The sequence below is a fragment of the Protopterus annectens genome, chromosome 4.part1, assembly GCF_019279795.1.
Source record: "Protopterus annectens isolate FY-2018-M chromosome 4.part1, PAN1.0, whole genome shotgun sequence".
Lineage (NCBI taxonomy): Eukaryota > Metazoa > Chordata > Ceratodontiformes > Protopteridae > Protopterus > Protopterus annectens.
In genome coordinates, this window is record NC_056734.1 from 378,126,906 (window position 1) to 378,149,114 (window position 22,209).

Sequence of the window (22,209 nt, forward strand, 5' to 3'; positions counted from 1 at the left end):
TAGTCACAACCCAACTATATCACAATTTAGCAATGATGAGTTGCTTGCAGCCAAACTCATATTAAATAACCTTATACATTGTAGCTGCATACAGCCCCCTTCCCCAAATAATGCAAGTATAACCGGAAATATCTTAAGTTGGCTATCCTAAACCATCAATCAGGAAACCATCTTACTCGGGGACCTAAACCAAGATTAGAACTCTGTCATAGTACATGTTGGAGTGAACAACCAGAGACGTACTTCACTGAACTATATGAGTAGAGAAATTATTGAGCTCTCTCAGTATGTGTCCCAGGAAGGTATGTCCCTAGATTTGAGTAGCATACTAGCCTCACCTAGAGTGATGCCACAGTATAACAAAACTGATTGATTTCAATAATTGGCTTAGTTTTTGGTGTCATTCAAAGGGGATCCAGTTTCTGTCAGCCTGGGAAGTCATGGTCAATAAACCTTGCTGCTTTGCCAGAAATGGTTTGCACCTGGCACTACCAGGCTTTTGGCTGCTGGCAAAGGCTCTTGCCTCCCCCATAGTGCATTTTTAGGCAAGATCTCAAAATAAAAACTACCAACTTGGAATTTACCAGTCATAACAAAATAAGGCCATGCTGCTAAATGCTAGGAGCTTAAAACCAAAAACTGCACACCCTGGAAGCACTTCTGTCACTGAAAGATGTAGATGTATGTGCAGTCACAGAAGCCTGGTTCAAGGCCTCAGAGAGTACCCCAGCCTTGCAAGACTACAATGCCTTCCACACCTTCAGACTGCAAAATGAATGTGTGAAAGCCAAAGGAGATGGTGTTTCTATCTATATTAAAAACAAATTCACCTCCTGTCTAGTTAGATTGGACAATTACATGGAGTTACTCCAAGTTCAGGTTACTGTGGGTAATACCCCCATTCAATTCATAGCCAGTTATAGATCCTCCCCATGGGTCATGACGTGCACAAAGCTTACCAAATTGGGGTCAATCCAAATATTCCCAAGCATTCTGGTTATGGGGGATGTAAATTATCCCACCATCAACTGAGAGATCTACTCTAACCCTAATTCACTAACGCAAAAGTTCCATGACTTTGTTAACTCAAATGTCCTGGAACAAATTGTTCATACCCTGAGAAGAGGAACAAACATACTAGATCTGGTCTTCACTAACATGACAAACAGATGCACTGCCGCATCTGTTGGACCCTCACTAGTTAAATCTGACCGCAAAACAGTCACCTTTGAGCTAGCACTATCACCAGAACTCAGAAAGGGCAAAGTCAGACTAAACAACTTCACCAAGGCAAACTATACCTTCCTAGGTGAAGTTGTAAATGCATTCCAAGCCCCACCCCCAGCTGGAAGTGGCAACTACACTGAAGATTGCACTAAAGCCCCATACAATCATTTGAATAAGTGTATAGTCTTGGCTGTACCAGAAAGAATAAAAAACAGAGCCCCTAGTAAAAACAAGCCGTCATGGTGGATATCCAGCATCAACAAACTTTACAAAAAATGCAAAAAGATGCTGTCCAATAAAACAAAGACGAGGCCCCAATAATGGATAAATACCCTCCTCAGCCTCAACAAGCAAATAAAACAACATGTCAAATCCTCTAAGGGCATTTTGAGAAAAACTTAGCAAGCACAGCCAAGGATAACCATAAGGCCATTTACAGCTATGTACATAGCCTAAAAGGTAGGGCTCAAGCATATGCAGAACTAGGGACTAACAGTTTCATACACACTGACCCCCACAGAAATAGAAAACTTGCTAGCAGATAGGTTTGGTGAAAATTTCACTCCTTTATCCCCTCCAAACCTATCACAAATCTTGCCCCAAATTCTCCCCCCCACCCGACATATCTAAAGAACAGGTCAGTAAAGCCTTGTCCAAGGCAAAACAACACAGCCTCTATGGGACAGGATGGCATCCCAGGCTGGCTTCTAAATAGGCTAAAACATGAACTAGCATCAACATTAAGTACCCTTTTCAATCATAGCCTAACCACAGGCTTTGTTCCTGCAGAATGGAGAAGAGCAAGTTATTTGCCTCCACAAAGGTGGCCTAGCAACAGACCCAGGGAATTAAAGACCCATAAGCCTGACCAGCCTCATCTGAAAGGCCATGGAATGTATCATTATGAAAGTCATAAATAAAGACATAGGCAACCTCCAAACCCTGGATTCTACCCAATTTGGCTTTGGTAAGGGCAGATCCTGCCTGTTAAATCTGGTGGAGTTCTTCAAACATGTGACCAGGCCATTGACGAGGGCAGATCTGTGCACACAGCATACCTCAACTTGGCAAAGGCTTTTGACACAATCCCACACTCAGGCATTACCAACAAACCTAGAATACTGAATGTAAACCCCTTTGTTGTAAAATGGGTTGCCAACTGGCTCACAAACCAGTCACACACTATCAGAGTGGGTGACTCCACATCAACCAGCAGATGTGTCACCAGCAGGGTGCCACAAGGGTCAGTGCTGGGCTCCCTACTGTTTGGTATATACTTCTCAGATGTTCAGGCCAAAACTAAGGGGTTGTGGTTGACAAAGTTTGTGAATGACTGCAAACTAAGTCAAATTACTGAATCCCCAAATTAAGTCAGTACACTCCAGGAGGGTCTTAGTCATGGTCTCAAACTGAATGCAAAGAAATACATCATCATTTCCTTCAGCAAAAACAATGTCCTTTTGCACTATCAAATCAATAAGAATACCCTAAGTACCCAGGAAGTGATAAGGGATCTAGGATTACAAGTTTTATTTTATTTTATTTTACATTTGTTGACCAGAAAAGTCTGACTAGGACATAGCCTATTTTCAATGGAGGCCCGGGGAGAAATGCTCCAGACTCATGTCTTTGGATTGTGGGAGGAAACCAGAGTACCCAGAAAAAAACTGCATGAATGCAGAGAGAACATGCAAACTCTGCACAGAAGGTACCCCAGCCGAGAATCAAACCAGAGAACCTCTTGCTGTGAGGCAACAACGTTAACCGCTGCACCACTGCGCCGTGTAAATAAAATAAAAAATAAAAAATTATCTTATGATCCTATAAGGAAAAAACTCTCCTTTCCACAACAGTAATCTCTTTCACTTCACCCAACTGATCAAAAAACCAGCCAGACTTGACAAGAAGTCCAAAAAAAGCAGCCATCTTGGACTGCATACTAATAACCAATCCAGAAAAAAATCAAACTCCCTGATACCCCTCCCCTGATATGGTCACTGTTCACCTTTTCACCATCACACACATATTAACAGAGACTGTCAAAAGCCCTCAAAGGCAAACATTTTAACTGTGTAAGAAATCTACAATTTTTTTGACAAAATTATCTTCAACAACACCCCTAAAGCCACTCAAATACCTACCACTCGAGCATGCCATTTCCTACTTCACTAACTCTATCTTAACGATAATAAATCAGTAAGACCCACTAAGACATAAAAGAGTAAAATTAACTACTGCCCCCCCTCGGCTAATGAATCAGATCAAAACACTTATGAAAGAAAAGGACAAGGCCTGGATACAATGGCACAAAAACAGAAATGAAGCAAAGGTTGGAAAATATAGGTGTCTTAGAAACCATACCAAGTGACAAGTTCTCACTTATAAATGTTTTTATCTCCTCTATACAAAACACATAAATAAAAACCCTAAGCAACTCTGGAAAAATGTAATCAACCTTCTAAATCCCAGGAGGAAATACTCTGCAAACCCCTTTCCCTATGAACAAAGAAATAGCAGATTAATTCATCAACCATTTCATATCTCGCACCTCCCTCAGCTTTTCTAACACTAATCCAGATTCACACCTTTCACCTGCAACTCACCTTTAAAAAAATTCTAACCTCTATCATCACAAAACTCATTCAAAAACTTAAACATACAACCTTAGCACTTGCCAGCTCACTAGCTAAATATCTTAGCATAGCTGTCACCAGTATAACTTACTCAGTATCTATCCTTATTAATAGAGCCATAAAAAACATGTTCCTGCCATATGAAAAGACTCCTTCATTATATCCCTCCACAAAGGTGGCATATTCACCAAACTATCACTTCATTAGCAATTCTCTCACCACTCTCCAAAGTACTTGAAAAATATATTCATCAACAACTTCAAACCTTTCTCTTTGAAAACAAATCACTTTCACTTAGCCAGCATGGATTTTGATCCTATCACAGTACTGAAACAACCCTATTAGACTTTCTTGACATTGTTAATCAAAGTAGAAACTCAGGCCACATCATCTACACTTTTTTCCTTTATATTTCAAAAGCCTTGGATACAGTGTCACACCAAGTTCTTCTGCATAGACTCCGTTTTATTGGCCTAGCAACTGCCACTTTTAGTTGGCTTACAATTACCTATGTAGTTGCACTCAGTCAGTAAAATGGAAATATTTTCACTCCACCTAGCTCTCAGTACCTACAGGTGTTCATCAAGGCTTCATTTTAAGGCAAATTCTTTTCAACATCTTCATCAATGACATGCACAAAGGATCAAAACTTGCCAAAATGATACAAAATGCAGATGACTGTACCATAGTCTGTGCAGACCATAGTCTAACTACCCTACAAACCATCACACAGGAAGTTTTCACCTCTATTGTAAACTGGCAAAGAAAATCACTACTGTACATAAACTCAAAGAAAATTAGATTACTCTTTATGTTTTTTTTTCCAAAATAAACATAAAAATAACAGTAATCTCAATATACTCTCCTCAAACAACACTAAAATTGAACAGGTCACCGACACTAAATTACTACACATTACCATTGACAATAAGTTAAAGTTTGATCTTCACATAGACTTTGTAATAAAAAAGTGAAAAAAAACCCCAGTAAGTTAGATTTACTATACAGGGCAAACCACTACTTAAACCATTGCAGTATGAAACTAGCAGCCACCCCCCCCTTCTCCTCCCACCTTCCTGTATGCTACAGCTATACTTATAGTTCTCCATTCATCTACCAAACATAAACTGGAACAGTGTTGCAATAAAATTAATAAACCTGCATGCAACCTCACAACTCACACACATTATTGCTCAACCCTAAGCAACCTTACCTAGTTAGATGCCCCTCTTCACATCTCTTTATTTCACTTATCTACTCAGGGCACACAAGATATTACACTCCTCTATGTAAGATGTCTAAATATTGTTATACTTTATAAAAAAAACATATCTGGTCAACATAATCCACTGGCATGAACCTATTAGAAACTTATAGACAATGGCAGTAAACCTAGTTCAACCCAATAAATCTAACAACTCCTACAGAGACTTACTATTCTCAGTTAGCATCTTTAAATGTGGAACAATCTGTCAGCCACTATCAGATTTTTATGTAATGCTGAACAATTCAAAACTGCACTAAAGGATCACCTGAGCCCACTGCTGTTTATACTAGTGATAGAATTACACTAGCAAACAGGTCAGAGGGGACAGATCAACAAAGTTGCTGTAAACAGAAGATGTGGCATTACAGGTAGAATTTGAGCGTGAACTTCAGCAAAGGATAGAGGAATGGAATGCAAAACTGAAGGTACATGAGATGAAAATGAGTATAGATAAGACAGATATACTGGCAGCAAATGGGGAAAATCAGAAGAAGCTGAGAACTAAGACAGAAGAGAAAATAGTGGAACAGGTTAACAGCAGCAAATATCTGGGGAGGGGGTTGAGGAGAGGGGAAGTCTGAATAAGGAGGTCAAAGCTAGAATCATATGGGCTCCAGCCAGCTGGCACAGAGTGTCAGGTGTAGTATATGACAGAAGGATGTCAAAAAAGCTGAAATGTAAGTTGTACAAAATAGAGGTATGATCAGTACTACCATATGACACAGAAACCTGGGCAGCAAAGCAGAGCAGTTGAGGGAGCTAGAGGTGATAGAGACGAAGTGCATGAGACAACTGATAGGATGGACACTGTAGGACAGACGAAGAAATGAGGACATAAAAGCAGAAGCCAAATCAGTTCCAATTGCAGAAAATGTCAAAGAGAACAGAATACAGTGGTTCGGAACATGTGCAGAAAAGCAGAAGACAGTCTGGTGAAGAAGATTTAGGGCAGACAGGAAGAAGTAAAGAGGTCTTGGGCTTCAGACCAGTTGTTTTACATTAAGAAGGTTTGTGGTCTGTACTCTTCTGGGAGGAGAGGCTAGATTCTGCCCTTCTGAGCTGGGAATATCTGGTTAAAGGCTTATTGTGCCTGCTTATTTGAACTGGTTTTTTTTTTTTTTCTGAAATTGGTGCGCCTTGTTTGCTGTAGCATAGACTAGATTCAGGCATGCTGAATCTAGCTTTGTTTGTATAACTTAAGCACTAATCCAGGACATCTTTTTTGGTGAAGGTTCCCCTGCACCCTAGTGGCAGGAGTGTGCAGTGAGAACTTGTCTGATTGAAGACTGCTGGAACAGGGCTCAGGTTTCAGCTTTTTTACTGGTTAATTGGGTAATTTGTTTAAATCACTTTGCTTGTTTTCTATTGTTATATATATATAATGCGCTTTATTCATCTGCTTTTACTGTATTTGTGTTTCTTCCTACTTTATTACTTTATTTTGCTTTTGCTCCTTGTTCTTAAAAGTACTTAAATGCATTTATGCTGCTGCATTTATTACTGCTTGTTAGTAGCCTGATTAAATTGTAACTGTTATTCTAAGCCTTTGGTTGAAGCACTTGGGCTTCAGACCAGTTGTCTTACATTAAGAAGGTTTATGGTCTGCACTGTTGTGGCAGGACAGGTAGCTTACATCCTTCTAAGTTGGGAGTTGCTGACTGAAGGCTTAGTGTCTCTTATTCTAAAAGTGTATTAGTTCTGGTTTAAGCACTTGGGCTTTGGGCCAGTTATTTTACATTAAGAAGGTGTGGTCTGCACTCTTGTGGGAGGAGAGGGTAGACTCTGCCCTTCTGAGCTGGGAGTTTCTGGTTAAAGGCTTATTGTGCCTGCTTATTTGAACTGTTTCTTTTTGAAACTGGTATGCCTTGTTTGTTGTAGCATAGACTAAATTCAGACCTGCTGAATCTAGCTTTGTTTGTATAACTTGAGCACTAATGCAGACTATCTTTTTCTGGAGAAGGTTCCCCTGCACCCTAGTGGCAGGAGTGCGCAGTTAGAACTTTACTGATCGAAGACTGCTGGAACGGGGCTCTGTTTTTAGCTTTTTATTGGTTAAATTGTTTAATTTGTTTAAATCAGTTTGCTCATTTGCTAACTGATTTAAACAGTTAGCTAGGGTTAAACTATTCCCGGTGCCATAAAGTCTGCTCTTCAAAATTTCCCTTAGAACTAGCCATTTTTTTTTTAGTTTTAGCACTCAAATCTGTTTCTTTGAGCTCAGCACATGTTCAGAACTCATTGTAAGCACTAAATAAGCTACAAATTACTATAGCACTCAACTTTCCTCACTTGCCTAGAGAAAAACAGTTTTTAGTACTTAGTAAATAAGCACCTATCCAGGTATGTCGAAGGGTCAGCTCCCAGTGTTTTCTCCTGTCTACCTGATGAATCTGGGCATTTTGGGCAATGCAGCAATTGCCTCATGTACACAGACAACCCTCTTCTCCTACCACCCAACACTACAACCTGTGAGAGATGCACTTATATAGCCAAACTGGAAGCAAAGCTCTCTTCACCCAAGACTGGACTAGACAGTCAAGAGGAGAAGGTAAACACTTGCACCACACCACACTCATCACATAGTCCTGCAAAACCTACACCACCAAAACACACACATAGAAACACAAAACACACACCTACATTTGTGAAGGCTCTCAATAAAAATCTGCTCAAGCAACAGAGACCTCCAAAGCAGAAATGCAGGCAACCTCCACCCCCCCCAACACAACCCAAATGACACATAGCCCACAAACTCAGTGTGCCACTCAACCACAGCCCATAAGGCATAACAATGTACCCAACACTCTAGTCATAGGTGACTCTATAGTCAGGCAAACTGATGTTCCACTCACTAGGCTAAACAAGGAGAAAGTTACTGTCAGCTGCCTGTAGGGTGCCAGAATCCACCACATAATGCATGCACTCAAGTCACTCCACAACAAGTACAAATATGACTCTGTCATTGTCCATGTTGGTGTGAATGACCTGAGACGTACCTCCCTGGACTACATGAAAAGAGACATGGAGGAGTTGCCTGATCTTGTGGCCCAGGCAGGTATGACCCGAGCCCTGAGTAGCATCCTGCCATCACCCAGAATGATACTACAGTACAAGGACAAAATGATTGACTTCAACAATGGGCTAAGCTTCTGATGTCATTCTAAGGGGATTCAGTATCTGTCTGCCTGGGATGACATGATCGGCAGACCATGATGCTTTGCCAGAGATGGCCTGCACCTGTCGCCCTTGGGATTCCAGATACTGTCTAAGGCTCTTGCCACCCCTATAGTGCCTTTTTTAGGCAAGGTTCAAATGACAAAATCACCACCGTAACAGGTACAAGCAAGCAAAATCTGAGAGTAATGCTACTTAATGCTAGAAGTCTAAACCTCAAAATGCATTCACTCAAGGCACTCCTTAAAATGGAGAACATCGACATCTGTGCAGTGATAGAGACCTGGTTCAAGGCTCCAGAGAGCACCCCTGCATTACCAGGCTATAATTCATACCACACCTTTCATCCACATAACCTGTACTGAAACACTAAAGGCGGAGGAGTGTCCATATTCATTAAGGATATCCACACCTCCAGGCTAGTTGCTCAGCATAATGCATCCGAGATTATCCAAGTGCAGCTAACTCTGGGCAATACCGCAATCCAAATTGTAAATTGCTACAGATCCCCACCATGCCATAGGATTCCCACTCCTCATTTCTTGATACACTGGAAAATATTAGGGTGCAACCCAACACCCTAATAATGGGCGATTTCAACTACCCCACCATTAACTGGGAAAACTACTCATGTACCAACTCTTTTGCTCAACGTTTTCTGGAATTCATGAATTCCAACACCTTGGATCAACCTATCCACACCCCCACCAGGGGCAGCAATATCCTATACCTGGTCATTACCAACATGGGTGACTGGTGTTCCACACCAGAGGTCAATTCCTCGTTGGTCAGATCCGACCACAAGCTAATCACCCTAGACATCCACATCCTGCCCCCAACCCCCATTAGAGAAACCACCGTAAAAAATTTCTCCAAAGCCAACTTCATGCTTCTTAAGACAGAAGTGGCAAACTTTGCGACACCCATGCAGATGAACAGTAGTGGTACGACTGCTGAATCCTACACAAATGCACTTTATAAGCACTTACACGAGTGCATGGATCGTGCTATCCCTAACAAAACCAAGATACTATCCTCCAAAAAAAGGAAGCCAATTTGGTGGTCCCCTGCTATAAACAAACTCTACAACAGAAGAAAGGAACTGTTGCAAAAAAGAATAAAATCCCATGATTGGAGGAACTCCCTGGACAGCCTCAGTAAGAAGCTGAGATCCCTCATAATATCCTCCAAAGCTAGTTATGAAAACAAAATCGCCACTGATTCTAAAGACAACCACAAAGCATTCTATAGCTATGTCAAGAATCTCAATGGCAACACTCAGATCTGCTCTGAGTTACAGCACAATGGCACTAAATATACAGAACCGACTGATATTGCCAACATCCTGGCAGATAGGTTCAGTGCTAACTTTACCCCCTCTCACCCACTAAAGGGCTCATCACTATACCGGAAGAATGCAAAGTTCCTATAATCTCAGCTGCACAGGTAAAAACCACACACTCCAAAGCCAAGAACACAGCATCTGTGGGACCTGACAACATCCCAGGCTGCTTTCTACACAAACTACAGAATGAACTGGCACCCCACCTAAGCACCATGTTCAATCATAGCCTCACTTCAGGCTTTGTGCCCACTGAATGGCGCACAGTGACGGTTATCCCACTCTACAAAGGGGGAGCCACCACGGACCCCGGGAACTACTGCCCCATTAGCCTAACGAGCCTGGTCTGCAAGGCCGTGGAACGTATCATCATGGAACTTATAAACAAAGACATTGGTAATCTGCAAACTCTGGACCCCACCCAGTTCTCCTAAACCTGACAGACTTCTTTGAAGCAGTCACCAAAGCCGTAGAGGGTATGGTGGTTCACACAGCCTATCTAGATCTCGCCAAGGCTTTTGACACCATCCCCCACTCTGGAATTATAGATAAACTCACTAAACTAGGTATAAATCCCTATGTCACAAGATGGGTTGCCAACTGGCTCACTGATAGAATCCACACTGTGAAAGTAGAAGACTCCAAATCTGACTTCAGACCAGTGACAAGTGGAGTACCACAGGGTTCAGTCATGGTTCCTCTCCTGTTTGGTATCTATGTTTCTGAAGTACAGGCTAACACAGAAGGTCTTTGGCTTAATGAAGTTCGCAGATGACTGCAAACTAGGAGCCATAATCGAAACTCCTAATGATGTGGACATCCTACAAAAGGGCCTCACTGAGACAGATGCCTGGTGCCAAAGCCATGGCCTCAAGCTCAATGCCAAAAAGTGCATTGCCATCCCCTTTGGTAAAAACTCTGTACCCATGAGCCATGAGCTACCACACAGGTGGTAGTCTACTTAACATCAAAAGTGTGATAAGAGACTTTGGGACACAGGTGGACAGTAGTCTCTCCTTTGATAATCACATCGCCACAGTAGTCAGGAAATCCTTCTACGTGGCACACCTCATCACAAAAGGTTTCTCATCCAAGTAAAAAGAGGTAATTTTTCCACTCTACTCATCACTCATTAGACCCATTATAGAGCACAATGCCCCTTTTGGTATGTACCTCACAAGACATCTACAACAACTGGAAAGGCCGTAGAAATACCTCACAAAGAGGATTACCGGCCTCAAACAGATGCTCTACACAGACCGTCTCAAAAAACTACAGCTGTACTCTGTCGCATATCGCCTACTCAGAGGTGATCTCTGCCTAACATACAAAGCTATGTCAAACCCAGAGCTGTTGGACATGCTCCACTTAAAGAAATCCCAATCCCTCCGAGCTACACGCTCTAGGGAGCTAAACCTTGTCACCACAATAAACAAAACATGCTGGAGGGATAGATTCCTGTCCCAGAGACTTCCCATACTCTGGAACAAACTACCTATTTATATCAAACAAAGTTTCTTATTAGCACTCTTCAAGAAAAATCTTGATGATTGGATGGAAAATAGATAATTCACCCTGGGGATCACTTCTGTGGCTCTGCTTGACAGGGGCACACGAAAATAATTTTCTTGGGTGGCGAAAGCCAGAGTACCTTTTTGGCTAGGCTTATATAGGCCCTAGGGCTAATAGCCTAGTACCTACCTATGAACCTATAAAATGAAGGTGTCTGTCAAAGAGGTGTATGGACAGTGTGAGAGAAGACCTGTGACAGTCAGACACGAGTGTCGAGGAAGGCAGGAAAGTAACAATGAAGAGAGAGATGACAATAGTTGACAAGACACCCTGAACCCATGTAGAAAATGGTAAAGGGGGGGGGTTGATGGTGATGATGATGATAATAATGACTAAAGGATCACCTGAGGAAAAGCAAAATATGCAATGGTGCTGCACCTACAGGCTGATTCCATTTCCTATCTGCTTCTTCCCTCCCTTACCAAAATTCACATTTTGTATTCCCTTTTCTGTTGTCAACCATATTCCTCCTCTCTCTCCTTCCTCTTTTTTTCTTCACCCCAGTATCTCCTGCTATAAATTATATACTCATTAACTATAGGCACAAAATCTAAAGCACATCCTTTCTTGATACCATAAAGTTGCCGGTAGGATATCATTCCCCTCCATATAAGACGTCTAAAGTTGTTACACTGTATAAATGCTCTGTAGTCTTGTTACAGATGTTTAAACATTGTGTCAGTGTAGAAATATTCTGTACGCTTGTTTGTATTATCCTTGTAAATAACAATACATATCTTTGTTTTTTTACTGTACTAGTTGCTTATGTTACCAGAGCTCTTTTCCTGGGTTCCCATCGAAAATGGTATAACAGTCCCAGTTAGACTTTCCTAGTAAACAAAAATAAATAAATATTAAAATAACTAAATAAATAAATAAATAAATTGCCTTGAATAATTAGTGTTAAATGCTGGGGTCTGTGGAAGAACCTTCCTTATAGATTAGACTACAATATTCTTCTTCGATATATTAGGGATGTCAGGCACACTGACGTCCTGCTCACCAGGCTGAACAAGGAGAAGGTCACGGTGAGCTGCCTGTCAGGCGCTAGGATCCGCCACATAACACAAGCACTCAGGTCACTCCAAGGCAGGTACAAATATGACTCAGTCATTGTCCATGCTGGTGTGAATGACCTGAGATGCACCTCCCTGGACTACATGAAAAGAGACATAGAGGAGCTCTCTGAGCATGTAGCCCAGGCCGGTATGACCCTGACCTTGAGTAGCATCTTACCCTCACCAAGAATGATGCCACAATATGAAGACAAGATGATCAATTTCAACAATTGGCTTAAGTATTGGTGTCATTCAAAGGGGATCCAATGCCTGTCTGCCTGGGATGACATGCTCGACAAACCACGATGCTTCACTAGGGACGGCTTGCACCTGTCACCCCTGGGCTTTCGGATATTGGCAAAGGCTCTTGCCAACCCCATAGTGCCTTTTTTAGGCAACGCTCAAAAGACAAACCCACCTCCATAGGTATCACAAGAGATAAGAAACTAAGAGTAATGCTACTCAATGCCAGAAGTCTAAACCTCAAGATGCACGCACTCAAAACTCTCCTTAGCATGGAGAACATCGATATCTGTGCAGTAACAGAAACCTGGTTCAAGGCTCCCGAGACCACCCCAGCACTACCAGATTATACCTCATACCATGTTTTTCGGCCCCAAAACTTGGACTGAACCACAAAAGGAGGGGGAGTATCAATATTCGTCAAAGATACCCACACCTCCAGGTTGGTGGCACAGCACGAAGCATCAGAGACTATCCATGTGCAACTAACAGTGGGTAAAACTGCCTTCCAGTTTATAACCTGCTACAGACCACCCTCCCAAACCCAGGAACCCCACTCGGCCTTCCTGAGAACACTGGAAAATATGAAGGTTTCTCCAAACACCATTATATTGGGCGACTTCAACTACCCTAACATAGACTGGGAGCATTACTCTAGCTCCAACACCCTAGCCCAAAGGTTCCTAGAATTTATAAACTCAAATGCTATGGAACAACTTGTTGCCACTCCCACAAGAGGGGAAAACATACTGGACCTGATCATCACCAACATGGGGACTCTATGCTCCAGACCAGAAGTGTATCCCTCACTGGTAAGATCAGACCATAAACTAATCTCACTAGATATTCACATTCCGACCCCAGCCCCTGCCCAGAAAACCACAGTGAAAAACTTCTCTAAAGCAAATTTCACACTCCTCAAAATCGAGGTGGAATCCTTCAAAGCCCCCGGACCTGTGGAAAATACGGCCCAGACCTCAGAATCCTTTATAAACGCATTCTATGAACACCTTCAGGAATGCATGGATCATGCAATCCCAAATAAAACCAAGACCCAATCCTCCAAAGTTAGGCGTCCTGTCTGGTGGACCCCAGCCATAAACAAACTATACAATAAAAGGAGGAAGCTACTACATGATAGAGCAACATCCCAAAAAGGGAAGGCATCTCTGATCAGTATTAGCAAAAAACTATGGGCACTCATAAAATCGTCTAAGGCCAGCTTCAAGAGAAAAATTGCACAGGACACTAAGGATAATCACAAGGCTTTCTTTAGTTATATTAGGAACCTGGGAGGGAATTCCCAGATATGCTCAGAATTAGTCCAAAATGACAAAAAATACACCGAACCCACAGACATTGCCAACATCCTAGCTGACAGGTTCAGCGCAAACTTCTCCCCCCTTCCCCACCAAAAGGGCAAATATCTATCCCAGCAGAGTGCTGCCCCCCTGACATCTCAGATGCTCAGGTAAGAGCCGCCCTCTCCAAAGCAAAAAACACAGCATCAATGGGACCAGACGGTGTCCCAGGCTGCATCCTACATGAACTCCAAGAAGAGCTAAACCCAAACATAAAACTACTGTTCAATCTTAGCCTTACTACAGGATATGTACCCAAAGAGTGGCATACAGCAACAGTGGTCCCTCTCCACAAAGGTGGTGCCTCAACGGATCCTGGAAACTATCGCCCCATAAGCTTGACTAGCTTGGTCTGCAAAGCTATGGAAAGGATCATCATGGACCTCATAAATAAAGATATTGGGGACGTACAGACACTGGATCCTACCCAGTTCGGCTTTGTTAAGGGCAGATCCTGCCTCTTAAACCTGGTCGATTTCTTTGAAACAGTCACCAAGGCCATTGACGAGGGGAAGGTGGTACACACAGCCTACCTGGACCTTGCAAAAGCCTTCGATACGATACCCCACTCGGGCATTATAGATAAGCTAACCAGCTTAAATATAAACCCCTATGTCACTAGATGGGTTGCAAACTGGCTCAAGGACAGAACCCACATGGTTAGAATTGCTGGAGCCATGTCAGACTCCAAACCAGTTACAAGTGGCATCCCACAAGGCTCAGTCCTGGGACCTCTCTTGTTCAGTATATATTTCTCGGAGGTACAGGCTAACACGGAAGGACTGTGGCTGACCAAGTTCGCAGATGACTGCAAACTGGGCACCATAATAGACTCTCCAGCCGACACAAGCATCCTACAAAAGGGCCTCATAGAAACAGACAACTGGTGCCAGAGCCATGGCGTCAAGCTAAACGCCAAAAAGTGTATAGTCATCCCCTTTGGCAAAAACAAAGTGCCCACAAATTATCACATAGGTGGTAATCCATTAAGTACGGAAGAAGTAATTAGGGACCTGGGGACCCAAGTTGATAGCAATCTCTCATTTGACAACCATGTGGCCAAAGTGGTTAGAAAAACATTTTATATAGCCCACCTAGTCATGAAGGGATTCACATCTAGATCAGGGGAGGTCATCATGCCTCTTTACACATCCCTCATCAGGCCCATAATTGAGTACAATGCCCCTTTTGGGATGTATCTTACCAGACACCTGCAGCAACTGGAAAGACCCCAAAAGTACCTCACCAAGAGGATCAAAGGGCTCAAACAGATGCCATATGCTGCCCGGTTAAAGAAACTCCAGCTCTACTCAGTGGCATACTGCCTGCTCAGAGGTGATCTGTGCCTGACGTATAAAGCCATGTCCAACCCGGAATTAATGGACATGCTGCACCTCAGAAAATCCAAATCCCATCGAGCTACGCTCGAGAGACTTGAACCTCAGCACTGAAATAAATAGGACATGCTGGAGGGACAGATTCATAACCCAGAGGCTCCCTTCACTCTGGAATAAAATCCCAGTCCAGGTTAGGCAGAGTCCCTCATTGACTCTCTTCAAGAGGAATCTTGATGAGTGGATGGGAGATCGTAGGTTTACCCCGGGTATCACTTCTGTGTCACTGTTAGACAGAGGCACAGTATACTAACCTCGAAAAAGGGCATAGCAAAATTCATTTAAAATGGGTGGCGAAAGCCAAACACACTCTGGCTAGGCTTATAAATGCCCTAGGGCAGATAGCCTAGTATGAACCTATGAACCTATGAGCCATTTTAGTGTTTTAGTGAGAATGTGTGTAAGGGCTGTACTTGGTTATTTTTGACTGTACAAATTAGGCTTTCTTTTAGTTCATATGGACCCATGAAACTGGTGTTTCTCTCCTTACAGAGGACAGAAGTGACCATTTCAGATGTAATTTCAGGTGTCATCATTCCACATAGATTTTTTTGTGTGTTTGAAATTTATGCCCAGTTACTCATGGGCTGTTGCTTGAAATTGATAGATTAGTATCAGTTTTACTATCTTAGTCAAGAAAAGTAAATCAATAAATAAATAGTATGACTACATGTTTATGCAGAACTTTCTACCTGGTGAGCATACATTTTAAACAGCCTGCAACTCATAAGCTACACTACTTGTAGACTCTCCCCACCTCAGCCCTATTAGACTGACAGTTTTGCTTTATTTTTATCATTTTAAGTTACAGCCAGGCATCAAAAACATATACAGAAAACAAAGTAGGTATAATTGCTGGCCTGGATACTAGGGTTGCCTTCATATTTCTGAGCCCTCCCTGATTTTGTTTCATATTTATGATTTTGTTACTTCTTGTAAAAGTTGTGTTTCTTTTAATTGTTAAGAATTGCAATTACTAAATAATGACAAATGTTTATGACTTAATTTCCCTCAGAAAATGCATGTTATTACCAAACAACTTTCTAAGTATACACAAACAATACTTAAAATCTGTCCATGAGTTTGGACATTTGTCTCCCATTATTTTTGGGCTTTCTTCTTGATTCTTGAGCTATGACACACACATATCTAGATCTCACAATGGTGTTAAGCACTACCTCACATAAACGTATCATAGATAAACTACTCCAGCTAAATGTTAATCCCTATGTAACTGACTGGATAGCAAATTGGATCACAGACAGAACCCAGAGAATTAGGGTGGATTTCTCTACCTCCTCCAAAAAAAAAAACTGTCACTAGTAGTATACATTAGGTTCAGTCCTTGAGCTACTGCTCTTTGGCATTTACTTCTTGGTGGTCAAATCTACTGTAAAAGATTTATGGCTGATCAGGTCTGCAGATCACTATACATGTGGTGCCATCATAAACTCCACAGAAGGAATTGAAATCCTCCAATATGGCCTTTCCAGACCTATAGCTGGTGTCAAAACCATGGACCATGAACTCTTGTAACTATCACACATACCCCTGAAAACTGATCTAGTAGTAAAGCACCAGGGAAAACTATATAGGCAATGACGTGTCCTTTAATCACCATGTATTCACTAGTCTAAGAAAGTGCTTTTTCATTGTCAGGCTTATTACTAAGGATATGACATCCAGGTGCAGGAATGTGATCATTCCACTGTATTCCACACTCATCATGCCAACCATTGATTATAGTATGTACCTGTCCAAACATTTCACACAACTGAAATGCCTACAATGCTTTCTTACTAAGAAAATCAAGGACCTAAATCATAAAAGCTTTGCAGACCATCTCAAAGCTTTGCCCTTCTTCTCTGTATCATACAAACAACTGAGGGGCCATCCCTTCTGTGTGTGCAGAATCTCAACAGATCCTGTCCTATCAGACCTACTGCACATTTACAAGTCCAATGAGGGCATAAACACCTGCTCACAGCTCTTTTGCAACTTGACTAGAACATGTTGGAGTGATAGATATTTATGACAAAGAATACAACTTCTTTGGAATCATTTTCCTCTCCACATAAAGCAAAATACTTATCTTATACTATTAACACGAGTGATAAAGAGGAAAAAATAAAACAAATAACAACGATGATGCCTCCAGGAATCACAGTATGTACAGAAAAGTTAAAATTATCAAATTTTAATTCAAGGTTGAACACTTTCATCCATTAAACTTCTAAGGACTTTATCAGAACTAGGTAACAACATTATTGCATGAGTTATATAGACCAACCAATCAAACACATCAAAATTAATCAGTTGTTGGTAAGAAATTATAAAATCATATAACTTCATAGCATGAAGCTTAAGGGCAGTAGTAATGGATGTATTTTCATTAAGCCCTGGGTCATCTTGTGCATTGAGTTGTAATTGCCACAGCAGTTCTTTAAAATCAGCGACTGTTTCCCATGGTTCACCCCTGGAGCTCCTATTAAACTTTTCCAATACTGCAAATAGGAACCTATTACAACCATCACAAACAATTTTGTGCCTAAATAGGGGATTTTTTTCATTACGTTTTTCAGTGTTGTAATTGTGTTCATATAAATGCCTATACAAAGTTCTCTCAGTTTTACCTATATAAATGGCATCACAGTGATTACAAATGGCAATATATGCAGTGCCCATTGTCATACAGTTACAACCATCTGGTAATGGTATTCTGACTTGATGAGCACTTAAATTTAAAGTGTCATATACCAAAATAAAGGGGCATTGATTACATTGATCACACTTTCTCATTCCATATGATAAAGTTCTTCTCATAGGAACCTGCTCCATGAAAATAGTGTTTAGATTTTTTTTCCCTTCTTAAAAATAAAAAAAAGTGGTCTATCCCCCACAACTTTGAACACATTAGCATCAATACTAAATACTGACCAATACTTTAAAATAACCTTTTGCACTTCTAAGTTTAGGAAGTGATGTTTAAGGACCAGTTCTCTGTTAACAACAGCACAGTTTGGGGAAACGCCATCACAAAGTACCTTTTGTCCTAAAATAGGATTAAAGCTGATGTACCTAACGAGTAGTACTTCTGATTTATTTATTTTTTTATGAAAAATTTGGGTAACCCCTGTCCAAGAACATTTGTATTAACTTATTACATTCTGATTATTACAGTCTTCATCCAGGATCATTCTTGAAATTCTAACAAATTGTCCCTTGACTAGGGACTTTTTCTGTTAAAATGTGGTTGCTCTGGAAGTGCAGGTATACATTAGAAAAAAAGTGGGCTTTCTGTATACCTTTGATTCAAATTTTCCATTATTCTGGTAAATGCTAACATCCAAATATTTAAACGCATCACTAGATGTTGTATGCATTAACCTTAAAAATGTAGTGTTAGCAATATAGCCAGTAAAATCTTCCAACTTTTCAGGAGTATCTCTCCACAAAATGAAGATGCCATCAAGGTAACATGTATAAATGTAGATAAATGGATTGATAACTGCAAAGTCATCCCAGGTTTATCACTCTTGTTCCTCATGGATAGGGGTAACATGCAGCAAATGTTCTGCTCATCTCTGGGTTATTTGTACTTAAAATATAAGGGCTAAAAAACTTCATAGGAATGTATGACTAAGCTTCTAAAGATCCTCATTGATCACTAGGCTAATATGTACCTATGGACATGCAAGAAACTGAGCTAAGAGGCTGAGAGCTGTGGATGAAGCTGTCCCCAATTTCAAAGAATGCCTCTGATTTTGCCTCATATTTATGCTTTGTTCATCATAAAATGTGTGTTTTTTAGGCAAATTATTGAGGACTGACGTCATTAAATAATGGCAGACATTTGAGTATAAGACTCAATGTCCTTTAGACAATACATGGTAATGCAAAAACTGTCATTCCAACAACTTTATATGGAATAATATTTAAAATGTGTACCTGAATTTGTGCCTTTTATTCCTAATTATTATTAGTATGGCTTTGTCTACGAGTCTTGTGTTAAGAAGTTGAAAGACATTATTTTGTATCACAGACAGATGAGCTGTAAACATCAAAGTGGCTATACATGTTGGGATGGGACAAATGCTGTTTGTGGATGAAATTAACTTACTCTCTTGTCATTTGTTCTGTTTAAACGGTCTGGCTTTGTAGTACTAGTTTGGGTTTGTTTGGAATACATTGGAATATTTTACCCTCTGGCTACTGCTTGTGTCAAATAAACATGAAATCCATTACTTTGCCCATAGTTAGTATTTATTTATTTTTCTTACCACAATAGAGAGGCTCATGATGATGGAGTACATTTTCTGACAGGAGTTTATACTTCCTGTTTGGGTTATGATTCAAGTGGTACCAGAAACTATTATCATATCCCAATATTTACCATATATGATTCTAAATATTTGGACATATATCCATAAAATGCTGAGGTACAGGTGTTACAAGTGACATAAAGGCTGAGGTAATTCTAGAGTGATACTCCAGATTTACAAGTTAACAAATTTTAAAACTGCCTACAGAGTGCTCTGTTAGAAATTTTGGAGGAGCAAATAACTGTAACCAAGAATGTGATTTGTTTGAGCTAGAACACAGGATCTGGATTGCCTAGCCCTTATTAAGATTAGTGTTATTGGCTGCTGAAAAAGCAATTACTACTAATCAGAAATCAAAATCTAAACCAGCTATAATGAAAGTGCTGCATATTGTAAAGGATATAAAGGAAATGGAGGTAATATTTAGAAAAGAGAAACAACAAATTACACGGAATTAAATGGGAGTTGTGGGAACAATACATGCAGAATAATGTTTAGGATGAGGAGGAGTGAAGTTTAAGGGAAGGCAGAAATTGAACAATTTATCTTATGTTGTAGGGAATACCAGTTTGTTACAAAAAAGCTCACATATATGTAATATATGATACATATACAAATGTTAATACAGTTTATGTTTATTTTCTATTAATGCACGTGTGTGTATGTCTTAAGTGATACTTTAAAAAAAGGTGTTTAAAAACAAACAAAAGGTTGATAAATGTATCAAATACAGGGCACATAATTTTTCACTTCATATACCTTGAACATGTACAGTACACATACATCAATAATTAAGAGTTTTTCAAGATAAGTAAGTGGTCACTTTGTTATTGCCAAAAACTATCAAACCCTCTTTGGTGGAGAGTAAGACAACTTATATAAATTTTTCTGAGATTTGATGATCTCAGAATTAATTGTATGCTGTTGAGTACTGGGGCATCATTCCCTGCAAGATTAGTGTGGCATTAAAAATCCTCTCCATTAAAATAGTTGTCCTTTCAGTGATCGGCTGCAAACAAATGAGCTTTGATGTGTCAAGTAGTGAGGTAAACCAGATACAGTTTTAGACTGTCACTTTCTAAAAGCTGGAGTTGGGAGGCATTTCTATTCCCCAAGTCCTCATCCCATATACAGAAAGGAATTCCTCCTCAAGATTTAATTTGCTTTACACAAAAATAAAAAAAAATGAATCTGTGTAACAAAACAGAATACAGGGAAGATACATAGAGAGCAAATAGTGTACTTACCACTTCCAAAACTGCATAAAGGGTCATGGAGACATTGACAACTGTGGGCTGAGTGATATTTAATGCAGGTCGAAATGACTTTTTAATTCCCAAGTTTGTAAGTTTTGGTAAAAGGCAGCTATAAAAGTTCTCAGAAGTATTACTTTTATTGGGTATTCCATTGTCTAGGAATAAAAATAAAAAGGTGTAAAAGTTAAATAACTCTTTGATATCAAATGAGAGAGATGTTATACATTATAAAATATTAACTTAAGAACAGTATACCAGTATTAAACATCTGGCAGTACTGTGTATAATAAATACAGAGTTTGCTGCAGTGAAATTCAGGAGTCTACCACAGGAAACAGTCGATAGTGACAAACCTAGAAGTAGAACATTTTCAAAACTAGACATTTGCATTGAAATATCCATCAATGCAACCATTTCACAAGGTCACTGTAAATTACTAGCCAGTAAAGCATCCATTAATAGCTGTTGAAAGCTATTATTCATCCTAATATTTTCTACAACATGATGTGGCATCTCTTTCCACATACACACACCGGCTGTATAACAATATTCTATTATAGAAAGAGAACATGTTTATTTGTGGGTTATATAGAGATCTACTGCCTTCATAACCATTCAAAGGCACAAGTAAATCCCAGGGTAACTCATCTTAGAGTAAACCATACCTGGACATGGTACATTACTATTATAGTGTGGCTTTTACTTTTTTAATTATTTTTTTCTCAGTATGATGAAGTACCTTCTTGAGCTATTGATTTGAATAAATACTATAGGACCATAAAAATGTAGCATTTCCAAATTAATAAATAAAAATCCATTGATGTAAGAAATGACACAGAAACACATTGCCAGTTTTGGTAATGACATTTTTAACTGTATATATGCAAAACTTATGCAGATGACCTAAACAGAAATGGGAAGTCTCATGATAAGATTAGCTGATGCAAAAACAAATGAATTAATGACAATACTTAATGAAGAGTTGAAGGAATTTATTTAGGAGAGGAAGGCATGAGTTAGGATCAGTTTATCCTCTACATAGAACAAGGTGGTTTAGAATTGCTAGATTTGAATGGATACTTTAGATCTACTTTAGAGCTATGGAGTTAAGGCTGATACACATAATGCCAGCAGAAGGTTCTAAATCAAAGCATAAAGAAGCAATGATGAATTGAGGAAAATTTGAGAAATAAGGTGAGAATAGAATATTGGAGGCAGATCCTGACGGACAATAACAGCAACCACCCAGAATATTTTATTCATAAAGTTGCAGAACGTATTCTAAGAACTAAGTGAACATAGGAATGGTGAAAGGTAATTTTGCCAATAGAGATGACTGCAGGTAAGGATGGATATGGAA

The 22,209-nt window shown here is 40.1% G+C and overlaps 1 protein-coding gene across 1 annotated transcript in view; it reads right to left on the reverse strand.

The window, feature by feature from the left end:
- Window positions 1–21,263, reverse strand: part of LOC122801210 (5-hydroxytryptamine receptor 3A-like) — a 226,809-nt gene extending 205,546 nt beyond the window's left edge. Inside the window, exons 1-2 of the mRNA XM_044070764.1 lie at window positions 21,203–21,263; window positions 20,841–21,004 (exon numbers count right to left, since the gene is read on the reverse strand). Of these exons, the coding sequence (XP_043926699.1) occupies window positions 20,841–21,004; window positions 21,203–21,263 (225 nt within the window). The remainder of the gene's footprint in view (window positions 1–20,840; window positions 21,005–21,202) is intronic.
- Between the last annotated feature and the right edge of the window lie 946 nt (window positions 21,264–22,209).